Source organism: Lactuca sativa, chromosome 1 (genome assembly GCF_002870075.4).
Source record: "Lactuca sativa cultivar Salinas chromosome 1, Lsat_Salinas_v11, whole genome shotgun sequence".
NCBI classification, from domain to species: Eukaryota; Viridiplantae; Streptophyta; class Magnoliopsida; order Asterales; family Asteraceae; genus Lactuca; species Lactuca sativa.
The window spans coordinates 3,657,382-3,670,000 of record NC_056623.2 but is presented as its reverse complement, the minus strand read 5'-3'; the positions used below and the strand labels follow the sequence as shown (position 1 = coordinate 3,670,000).

General features: G+C 37.0%; 1 protein-coding gene across 1 annotated transcript; it reads right to left on the bottom strand.

Annotated features, from left to right (window-relative positions):
- Positions 1-9,170: 9,170 nt before the first annotated feature.
- Positions 9,171-10,994, bottom strand: LOC111910756 (purine permease 1). Its single transcript, XM_023906576.3, has 2 exons — positions 9,911-10,994; positions 9,171-9,646 (listed from the first exon to the last, which is right to left on the bottom strand). The coding sequence occupies exons 1-2, from the start codon at positions 10,670-10,672 to the stop codon at positions 9,317-9,319; spliced, it is 1,092 nt and encodes a 363-aa protein (XP_023762344.1). The 5' UTR covers positions 10,673-10,994; the 3' UTR covers positions 9,171-9,316.
- Positions 10,995-12,619: the final 1,625 nt, after the last annotated feature.

Genomic DNA, 12,619 nt, shown 5'->3' with positions numbered 1-12,619 from the left:
CTTTTCTAAGAGGTTAGGTAGGTGGTTGAGTCGAAGCGGAGAAGGAGACTAAGTCATCGGTCGTGCCGGGATTTCTTTCCTACTTCCAGCTGAATGAGGACCACACAGCCGTCAACCCTGCTGGAAGTGCTTTCTAGATCCAATCTCCTGGTCTTTCGTTCGCTATTCGAATGTCTGGACCAGTAGAAATGTACGAAAGGTGGTCTTGTCCTTTCCTTTACAACTAGTAGCTAGTAGCTCCGTCGTTGATCCCTCCTCTTCCCGGCCGGTTATGACTCGTATGTCCAGCCAACGACTATCGATTCCTAACGAATCCATAGATTCTTCTACCATTCGACCAGATCTTCTAGATTATATTCTCATTTTCCGGCCTCGAGCAACTTTACTAATAAGGGAAAAGCCCTTAACTTAATTGAATTCATATTATATTAGTATAGTATAAAGCGCTAGCGCCCAACCGGCTTTCCGCCTCCATTTGGTCGTGCTGCTATGATGTAACATGCAGTCGTCCCGAGGCATTTTAGGGCCCCCCATTTTCTCTCCCTTAAAGGGCTTTATCAGCCCAATACCTTCCTGGCCATGGGAAAAGCATAACCATAGATTTCGTAGGACGATTGCCCTATCTCTTAAATTAAAGGGGGGAATAACTACGTTTTTGTCGTAGTCGACCTTTCGGATTCAGTAAGATGGCCATTTTGTACCAGGTCGAGGCGCTGGCCGAATTTTGCTTCAAAAATGTACAGGTCTAATGCTGTCTTTATCAAAAAGATGCTGCAATCTTCAATCATCGTTCATCGAGCGCTTTCTCTCATCTGCCTTCTATGTATGCCTTTGTGGTCGTTAACGAGAGCAATCGACCAAGCAACCAATTACCACCCTAAAACGTAGCCGGGGAAAAATGATTGCTCAGATCTCAATCCTAGACTTTTTATCTTACTAAATTACCTTAGGTAAGCTAAAAGTTAAGGGAAAGGCTCCGGGATTACAAGCCATGATCTAAAAAGTGATTGCCCCCAACCCTTTTACAGTTCCAGAAGCAGAGGGAGCTGCTTTAGTAGTTCCATCTCTCTAGCCCGCAGGAGTCCCGGGAAGATAGAGGCAAGACAAACCGCATAAGTAAATATATAACCTACAGAAAAGTGAGCTAATCCAACCAATCTTGCTTGTACAATGGAAAGTGCCAAATCTAAATGAACTGCCAAAAATAGTGTATGAACAACGGATTCAAATTCCAAACAATAAATTTATCAACGTTGAACTTCAGGACAACGAAATGGCTTCTCTAATAAATCGACTTCCTAAGGCAGAACTTCAAGACGTAATTAGGGCAGACTCCATTCTAAAGCCACTAAAGGAGTTCAACGCAGAGCAACAAGCCCAATTAAGGGATATAGCTATTCGACACTTTGAATTCAAAAATGAAATCATCGCCAAAATGAAATCCCTTTATCCCAACGATGAATGGGAATTGACAAAAGTCATTCGAGAGAAATTCTTTCAAGGACGACAAAAAGATCGGGAGTCTTCCTTGGAAGATCTCCAAAGGATGCTTTCCGCTTTAAACAAACAAGGAAAATCCGCAAGTTGTTCCAAAAGACTCCAATATAATATTTCCTATGGCGAGATCGAGGAAGTGTGGTGTGGTGGGTGAAGCGCTAGTGCCCTATATATAAGGCGCTTGCCTCTCTTGTTTGAACTACTTGATAATTAGACTTTCGCGGAGATGCCTGGTATAGATACCTCGAATGAAAAAAAGTCTTCTTTGACGATAGGTCCCACTGCCGCTCGAGGATAAAAAGAATAACATGAATAGACAGTGGACATCTTTACGTGCTTTGCTTAATCTGGTTTGGTTGAGAGGTAAGGTAGGACAGAGCCGCCGTTTGAGCCCTAAACTATAGAGGTCGTTTCAGTGGGTGTCCAGTGAATAGAAAAATACCTTTACCAGGAACAGACCACCTTTTCTTTTAGACGATTGAGAAGTGAAGTTGAAGTCTCGAAGAAATCCGGGGAAGAAGTTTAAGAAGGTTCGGGAGCTACCCCAGTAGTAATAGGAGTTGTCACAGAAAGTCTTTCTCTTTCTTCTTTATCTCAAGTCAGTCTATAGAGGGATGGTACAGAGATAAAGACTTCTTTCACTCTATCTTATATTTATCCTATATCTGCAGAAGCTGTTTTAGGATTAGTTGCGGGATAGCTATATAAAGAAAACCCGGGTAGCCGCAGCTTGAAAGTCTAATATGAAACTAGCATTTCGAAAAGAGAGAAAACCCTAACCCGGTGAGTAAGAGAATAAATCCCCTTCCTTCTTTATCAGATTATGAGAACCCTGACTTTTGAGAAAGAACCTATTCGAAGGTAGTTGCAGTTTGCCCGGGAGTAGTTGCAGGAAAGGTGTCACCTTGTTTAAAATAGATCCGGATTTAATAAGTGTTCTTATTATAGCATATTCGAATTCATTATTCTCTGTCTCAGTCTTAGAACAACCTGGGATAATAGCCCCGAGGTAGCAGCTTGCCGATGGCATTGAGATAGATCGGTGGTGGGCTTACTGCTTGTTTATGCTTACTCCCACAGCAGCCGCCCCTTCTATCCCGTACTAAGAGACTTCTCCCACAAAAGATCGATCGAAGGCCCAGGAAAGTGAGTGCCGCGAATTCCGTTGCCAGTCAAGATCAAGAGTTGTCTGCTCCGGGTAGGGCTCGCTCCGGGAAAGGAAAGCTTTGGGCGGAGAGTTCTTCGCATTGAGTGAGGGTAGCTTCAGAGACTCATTCATTTTCATTTAGAGACTCAATGGAAGCTGTTTATTGTTCTAAGGAATGAGAATGAATTCTCTTCCTTTAGGAATAAAGTAGGCAGTATAAGTGGTTTTCTCTTCTAGTCGATCTCTATAAACAAAAAGGCATGGGCAATAACCCGCATCATATGCTGTAGACCAGTGGGCACCCCTCAGCCCTCGGATTTGGCAAATGCAGCCAGAGCCGCCTTAGCCTTACTGGCACCTCCGAGAAGTCTACCGCATGTTCATGATGTTCATGCGCAAGCAAGTGTCAGCGGCTCATTCTGAATAAATAAAAGAAAAAGAATTGACTTAGGGTATGGGTTCTAAAGAGGGCTTCTCCTTTCGCAGTTTGGTCTTCTTCCGATCCGAGGAGCTCAGGGCTCTAAGCTAAGTACTTGCCCTTGTCTTTGATTTCTGCCAAAAGATCTTTACTGTATATCCAATCTTGGATCTTGGACTGGCCGCATTCCCATTTATATTATCAAATCACCCAGTTCGTCGTGCACAATCAAAGCAAAACTAAAATGACTACATCCGGTCGCGTTTCCGCTAAAACACTAGAATCCCAAAATGAGTTATTTAAAGATGTATGTAACATAGGCAGGGCCATCTTTTTTGAGCCTTTGTCTCAAGAGATCTAAAAACTTGATTTCTTCTTGGTCCCTTTCTCCCACGTCCACTTCCAATTCCCTCCGGTCCAGTCGGTCGTGATGTTGGCCCAAGAAATCGTTAAACGCTTCTTGGGGGTTGTAAGGGGCCTGGGCGGCCAAGGTAGGATTCTGGGTTAAGACTTTTTGAAAAAGTCGTAGACACTCATGTTTGAGTTCTCGGATCTGTAGATCGCTGTTCTCAAACTCGAGTAATCTTTGATACTCTTGCTGGGAGGGAGCTTGCCCCATCGCGAGTTTGATGTCGGACCAATATTCTCCCTTTTCCTTATCCAGCAGATAGGAGCTACCGTCCCCCTCGAGTCGTGCAATGCGATTTCGCATCGACGATTCCAAGCTACAATTGTGGGTAAGGGGGGGGGGGGGGGGGGGGGGCGGCCCCGCTTCATCCACCCTTGGGATCGCAGAACGAGCCGATGTGCCTTCCATTTCCGGTTCGGGCGAGGGCTCCATCAACACTTTGATCTCGAACGAATCCTCCGTCCAGGAGGAACCAGAATTGGAAGGGATTATTCCCCCACCCGACGGACTCATCATATAGATTTCGGCCCCACTAGCGAATAAAGCCCTCGTAGCAAAACCAATCAAAAAAATAATAAAACCGGAACACCCTACTTTAAGTAAGAGTAGCGAGAGAGATCGAACCCCAAAAGAAAGAATAGCCTTAAAGAATAAGGCATGAACAAACTCCGATTGTCCGCACCGGACCCCAATAAAATACAATAAGACCCCTAATACTACAAGGAGAAATAAAGAAAGTAGAGTAGTTCTTACTCTTTTTTGCATTCCTTATTTCTTAAAACCTCGATCTTCAAAGAAAACTGACTCCTCCTACTCCTTCTTCTCCTTTAGGATAGGATCGTCGTTGGTCCTTCTTTCACTAATGATCTAATGATCTCACCATTTTCTAGTAGTTCTCGCTCCTAGCTCGCGGAGCGGCATACCGGGAAAGAATTCACCCTTTCGCTTGCGTGAGCAACGGCCCCTAGCGCCCAGAGCAAGCGCCTTTAGTGTTCCCGACCGCCTGCCTTTCGGCCTTAGCGTTCCAAACAACCAGTAGTGTGGCCGATTTGTGTTCAAAACAACCGATGACGCTAGCGACGACTCGTGGGGCCCCCTAATGCCGAACAAAAAAAAAAGGAGTAGTGCTATAACGACGAGTGGTGTGGTCCTAACAACCTAATATGGTAACGACAACTTGTAGTGGTCCTAACTACTAGCAACAACCACTACGGCAAGCACCACAACGACGATAACGCTAGACCGTAATATATAGGCTTGCGAAGCAACCACTCCCTTGGTAACCTTGCTCCACAACCATCGAGTCGGCCTTACCAAACCAAAGATAACTAGTGTTCCCAAAGACGGAAGAACGACATGCAACGGAACAAGACGGTAAAGCAACCACTCGTTGTCGTTTAGTTGTCCGTCACTCGTAGTCTCTGCATCATAGGTGGTTGTTCGGAAGGGTTTGACAACGTAACAGACAGCTAGGCAGTTACTACGCAACATACATTGGGGTGGTGCAACAATGGAACGACTAATAGTCTACGACTAGAGATTTTAGGCGCAATAGAAAGGAATGTTGTAACCGGGGTGGGTGAACCCTCATAGATATCAGGTGCCCACATATATAGAGTGCCTGGATCCGGTACCATAAGTCATATCGTTTCTACTTTTTCGGGAAAACCAGTAGTTTTGAAAAAGTGTCAACAATTAAGTTGGTGAGTTCATAAGAGTTTTGTTTGACAAAGAAACCGCTTTCCTTGTAGAAGCGACAAAGTATGCTTCCAGAAAATCCAATATTTTCTTTATTAAGTGAGATGAATACTTCTATGTTACGCGATAATGAATCCTAGAAAGACCCATAGATTCCTTCTATAATCGCCCAGTGTATATAAGTTATATAAAATTTGAATTAAATAAACCGTCGAATATAATGGGTCTGCCCTAGGTCCACAACCAAACAAGGAACAGGAAGTAAGGCGGGCCACCAATTCTAAGTCGATTATGACTAGATTCTTATATAACTCTAGCATATACATTTAGCAATTATAGCTGAAGTCTAACAATTCTAGATGAAATATAGTTTTAACAGAGATATGATTCCAAAGAAAATCTTATATTTTCCTTATAAAAATTATGTGGTACTAAACCCCAGGACCGAAAATAAACAAGTATTTTCCGTACTTAAAGATATAAAAGTGGTTTTAAATCGGCATAAAACCCCTTTTGATTTGGAAGTGAACACCTTTTCAAAGTAAAATTGTCCATGTAAACTTGAAAGATAGTTAACTACGTATGTGAGTCGCTATAACCATACTATGACGATAAATAACTTGCACAACGCTTTTCAGACGTTAAGATACTATGAATCTTGTCACCCGTAGACCTGCAGGTCCCACTGTAGCTAGCAGCAAGGTGTGGGGTGTCAAACCCAATATAGATCTATACACAATTATCACGCTCTCCCTATAAGAGACTCTGGTTATAACTTACAGGCTTAAAACGGAGTCGTTGTCGAAAACCAGGTAAAAAGGTGGAAAATCCGAAGTCTGGGCGAGGGCTCGGTCTCAGCAGCCTTAGTTCCGAGGTCACTGAATTAGATCTGAAGGGGAGGGGACTGCGGTCCAAGCAGATACCGCAGGCGGCTCGTCAGGAGGGTCCGAAACGAAGGTTGGCTGCGGTGCTTAGTTCCGGGTTCGGTTCCGCTACGGTCTTCAGCAGCTTCGTCCTCGTAGTTCCAGTCCTTAGCCATTGCGGTCCGAAGGCTGCGGTTCCTTAAGGGGCTGCGGTTAGATGGTTGCGGCTACTCAAGGAGGCTCCGGTTTTGCTTCCTGGGACCTCGGTCCAAGGAGGGTTTGGCCCCTAGAGATAGACTTCAGCCCTAAAATGCTATTTTCCAAGATATCACCCCTTTTCGAGTGGTTTTTCACCAAGTCAAGTGTCGAGATGCCCCAAATGATTATAAAAGTTTGCATTTATTAAAATAGGTGGAGTGTAAAAATACAAACCCTTTACTTATTTACTTACCGAACATTGATGGGACAAGATCCAGTTTGAAATACAATTATTGAGGCTGAAATTATTTATACAATTTCATATTCATTTTAATCTCGTCCCATTGCTACCCCTTAACTACGATGGTTAAGTTGCCTCTTGATACTTGTCATATTCTTGTTAAAACTAAAAGACGTTTCTCCTTCCTATTGTTTGCAACATACAATAAACCAATCATATTTAAACATCTAGTGTTTTGACGATCATAATTCAATGATAATAGTTTACAAAATATAAGGACCATTGCAATCAAAGGAGGTCTTGAAGCTTCCTCTCTCCCAAAAAGCACGATGAGATCATTTCTCTCGGACTTCCTCTTTTACTTTTTTTATAATAATATTAGTAATACTTCAACTTATAAAACGTTGTCACTTTTGTAACTACTTTCATTAATAGGTAATTTTTATATAGAAGTTTATAGCGATAATAATTGTTGGAAATGTGGAAATGTATATCCTTAATTAGTTTGTAGTTGATGGTTCATCGTATTGTTTAAGCAAAATATATATACTATAAAAGTAGATTAGATAATGTTTTGTTTACATTCTAAAAAAGTAGTACCACGTTATAATAACTTAAATTTGTTAAACAATGTAACTAAAAAAATCTAATTGAACTTTCTAACTTGAATATTAAATTTAGTGATAGCGTTTAAAGCTTGAGTTAATCAAGACAACTCATAAATGCACTAAAGGTTGAAGTTATGTGGGAAATCACCAACAAGACCACTAGTTGAAGAGTGGTGTGTATTACCTTCTTCATTTTCGTGTATCTATATTTTGCCATAGAAAAAACCGAGCCCATAATTCTACGCCGGATACATGGTTTATCGATACATCAAAATCTTTTTGCAACATTTCTTATTCTCTTTAATTTGTACACATGATATTTTCTAGAATTTTTGAATTTTCTATTTTTCATTTGTCATTTTATTGTATTTTTTATTTTATTAAATTAAAATTTTACATTTAATATGTAAGGTATTTATTAGAAAGAATTTATATATAGAATGTATTTTATGTATTAAAGTCTCATTAATTTTAATAACTCAATTTTTTTTTATTTTTCTTATAAATTCAAACTTCTCAAATTGTTAAAATTTCATATTTAATTTTCTTTTAAATAAACCCATATAATATATGGTATCACACTTAGTAATATAATATATGACATTTGTTCTAAAAATTTCACTTGTTTGAGTATTTTATGGAATTAAGATAATACTCGTCCAATTATATTGTTCTATCCGATCCGAGCCATTTTTAATTTTATAATACTTATATTAATATTATTATTAATATCATTTTTAAATTATATTATAGTATTATATGTAATGATAAACATAAAGTTTCTAATGTAAACCATTAATTACATCTTAGAAAATTAATGGTATTGTTTTTATTACTTATGGTATTATTATTATTTGGATTGATGTTGATATTTTGTCATGAAAATTAGATATTTAAATCTTAATGATTATATTTATTTATAATGTTTTAGATATTAAAATCGTTTATCCTTAAGAATTTGAAAGTAATGAAAAAACAAATCAATTTTTTGATGAGTTATGATTCGGTTTGGTAACGAATATTCCAACGAGTAATATGATCATAAATTGGAACACCCGTGTTCGTAGGTATACCTGTAATAAGATGGTTATTTACTAACGGAAAATCATAAGATGGAGTTTGAAATACGATTTTATAATTGGGAGCTGATTCGTATACAACAATATTTTTTCATATATAAAAATTCATGTTTTAAAATGTTGTACAATACAATCCTATAAAACATAATTTGTTGTGTATGGAGAAAAAATATTGTGTACGAATCATTTTGCTTTACAATTAGATTGAGGATGAAATTATCAATATCCGTTCTAATCTCATCCAATTGCTACCCCCTTAACAGCGATGGTTATTTTTATATTTTTCTTTTTAGATTAAGGGGGTGTTTAGATTAGCTTATTAGCTTATTTGTGGTGGGAATAAGCAATAAGCAATAAGTATGGGGAGAGATGCTTATTAAAATTAGCTTATTAATTAACTTAATAAGCTGGATTTTATCCAAACACTCAAAGTTAGCTTATCGTGGGAATAAACAATAAACATTTTTTTTTCCTATCCAAACACCCCTAAAATGTCAAGTTGACTCATGATACTTGTCATATTCTTGTTAAAACTAAACCCTAAAATGTCAAGTTGACTCATGATACTTGTCATATTCTTGTTAAAACTAAAAGAACACTTCTCATTCCTTTTGTTTGCCACATACAATAAACCAATCATATTTAAGTATCTAGTGTTTTGACCAATCATAATTCGATGATAATAGTTTACAAAAACATAAGGATCATTGTAATTTACTCTTTTATAATAATATTAGTAATACTTCAACTTATAAAAAGTTACCACTTTTGTAACTATTTTCATTAATAGATAATTTATTTACAGAAGTTTATAGCGATAATAGATGTTGGAAATATACATGTTGAGTTTGTGGTTGATGGTTCATAGCTTCTTCTTTAAGCAGAATATATACTTTAAAAGTAGATTAGAGAATGTTTTGTTAACATTCTAAAATACTAGCACCACATTACAATTACTTAAATGTTTGTTAAACAATGTAGCTACAAAAAAAAAAATCTGATTGAACATTCTGACTTCAATATTAAAAAAAAAATCTGATTGAACTTTCTGACTTCAATATTAAATTTAGTGATAACGTTTTAGAACTTCAGTTAATCAAGACATCTCATAATTGCACTAAAGGTTGAAGACAGTTATATGGGAAATCATCAACGAGACTACACTACTTCAAGAGTAGATTGTGTATTACCCTTCTTCATTTTCGTGTACTTATACTCGCCATAGAAAAAGGAAACGAATCCCCAAAGAGATAAAACAAGAGCAACACCCTTTATGCTTTGGAACTTCTCTTTGAATAAAGTCACGGCGAATATCTCCATCACCGGAATTTGGATCGTAGCTATGACCCCTAATAAAAACGACGATCCATAATATATGACTCCCATTGATCCCACGAAGAAACACTGCCACAATATTATGCTCACAAATAAAATCACATAATAATTCGTTTTTCCTAATCCAAAATCTTTTGCCTCCCTCGAAATCACCTGTAAATTAAACAGATCAAAAAAAAACAATACTATTATTCAACAACTTAGATATCAAGATTGATTGTAACGGATGTGGTTCATCCATATATATATATATATATATATATATATATATATATATATATATATATATATATATATATATATATATATATATATATATATATATATATATATATATATATATATATATATTGTTGTTAAAGGTTATTTTTGTCATTTTCAAATTATCGATACAAACGAAGTTCAAATTTGTAGTACCTTGAAATCATTGTTGAAGATCATCCCCACCATGCAAAACACAGTAGCAAAGAGACACATCACCATCTGAACCTCCATCACAAGTGTATACGTGATCTCCTGCTTTGCTTTGTTGAAACTTAGCTCCATCAATGGCGACACAAACCCATACAACGCCGCTGCCGCCACCGTCATACAAAAGCCCAAAATATACTCCCTTTTCCTCTCCCCTTCAGGGCGATCGCCGCTAGCATGAAGTGCCATCAGCAATGACCCGACAGTGAGAAGCACCACCGCATTTATAGAATACGGTGTGAACTTATGTTTTACGAGAATAAAAGCGAAAATGGCCATGAAAATGAGTCTAGTCGCATTGATGACTGCGTATATGGAGAGAGGGAGGTGGGAGAAGCCGAAGGAGTAACAGTAGTTGGCGAGACCGGTTAGAAAACCAATCACAGCCGCCGCTATGAATAATCTCCGACGAATATAAATGAATTTTGTTGGGCGGTTGTTACCGTTGTTTCTTCCGGCGATACGGCGGTGGTAGTAGAGAACAATGAGGATGATCAAAGTGAACGGCCACCCAACTGTCTCAACGAATCCTCTCAGCCAGATGCGGTGGCCGCCGTGGAGGAAGTAGAGGCGAGTGATTACTGGGCCAAAAGAGTTTCCGGCAGATAATAGGATGCAGTGCAGGATTAATAGGAGGGTTTTCTTGACTGCCGGAGTAACTTTTTCAGCCAAGGATGCAGTGGTTGCTTCATTCTGATGCTGCTCCATGTATCAAAAATCTTGATACTACCGCTCAAATATCTCAAAATTAATATTGTATGACTTGTTTATGAAAATGCAATGTGCCTATATATATAGTTGGAACTATGGTAGAATTTTGGAATTTTGCGATCACGTTCTTCTTGACTGTTGACGGATGTTTGCTCTGCACCAATCACGATTCTGGTGGCTGCAATTTTTGGAATTTTGCGATCACGTTTTGGTTTCTTTTTCGTCCGATTAAATCAATTCGTGTTCATGGTTATTGTCTTGACATGATTGTAATTGGAATGTTTATTCATTTTTGAAGTTTTCCGTTTTTATTTACTTGCTTCTCTTCTGCTTCTTCGATCCACAGGCGATTTTTGCTTTATTTTATGTAATCCATGTCGGCGTTTATACGATTGATTCTGTAAAACGAAATTGTTGTGTATTTCTGTATTTTATTTTGTTGTACGTCTTCAATTCACTTGATTTTCGATTCGTTTTTCAAAGTTTTGAATTTTGTATGCTTCACTAATGAGTATAGCCACTAGCGTTTGAGTTTTTTGAACAAGGATATATGTTGACAGGAAGTTAGTAAATTTCAAGCCCAACTGTCTTACAAAATACACTGTCAAGAAGTTGAACTTTATGAAAAAACTATATCATTAATTACTTGATGTTTTTTATTTTGCAAATGATTCTCATTCTTCTTTGTCTATTAGTTGTTTTTAAAGTTACAGATCATACATGGATACTGAATGCCAAGAAACTGTTAAATTCCCCAACTCATAACCATCTTAAGCAAATACAAAAGTCGAAACATGAACAAACTTTCATCTAAAATACATACATACCATGATAAGCGCTAGATTCTGTAAGTTCTTCAATGGCTCCTTATAGGTTAAACTTCTTGAATATCATTGTTAAGCTTTGGAAGAAATATCACGTATGCAGTGCTGTAAGTATGCATCCATGTTTTAAAAACAAACAGGCAAGCAAACAATCAATCCACTGCCCTCTCTTCAACATCATAAAGAAAGCCAAAAAATAACCACGTTACTTCTTATCACACAATCTCTAAATTTGTAAAGCTATTCATCAATTGTAATCAAGCACCGAATGTTTATTTCACAATGGAATCCATACAACTACCTGATGCTTATAGCCAATTGCAACAAGGAAGATGACAGCAGGCAAAAAAGAAGACATGTAAGAATTAAAAAAATGATTATAAAATATTGAAAAATGCTTAAAGAAGATTTCCGCAAATATCGTTAAAAAAGGGTTATGATATAGATTTTAAGTTGGATAACTATGACATGTTATGTTAATTATATTTTTGTAATTAGGTTATAACCGTGTAATTAATGGTTGACAAAATAAATTAATATAAACTATAAAAAAACATAATCGTTAATCATAAATTTACCAACACTTAATTTATACAACATTGGATGCTTGTTTAAATTTTAACATAATCAATGTGACATTTTAGTAAATGATTTGGAACATGCTTGTATATTTTTCTACCAAAAACCTTTGTGTTGAATAAATTCATAAAAATATGAAACATAATTGCATAAATATGCACTTACCCTTCTAAGCGTACGTATCAAATATGGATATTGTAGGTATTTGAATGTTATTTTTCTTTTGCTTATTAGATGGAAGGTGTTTACAAAAACAAAGAGTTTTTTCTCTCAAACAAATGTCATATTTTCTTATATTAACTACCTTTATGCATAATTTGACAGCATCGTTATTTTTTTAAAACAAATTAATGAAAATAATATAAACTAATGTTATTCAACTCAAATCCTCAAAGTTTTTTCAACAACCTCCAACATTAAATTAAATAATCGATTTTAATTTTAAAATTTTCAAATATATTTGTATTCTCACAAAAGTTTTTAACGTATCTCTTAATTAGACACACTTTTTATTATTTATATATTATTATTTTCTTTATTT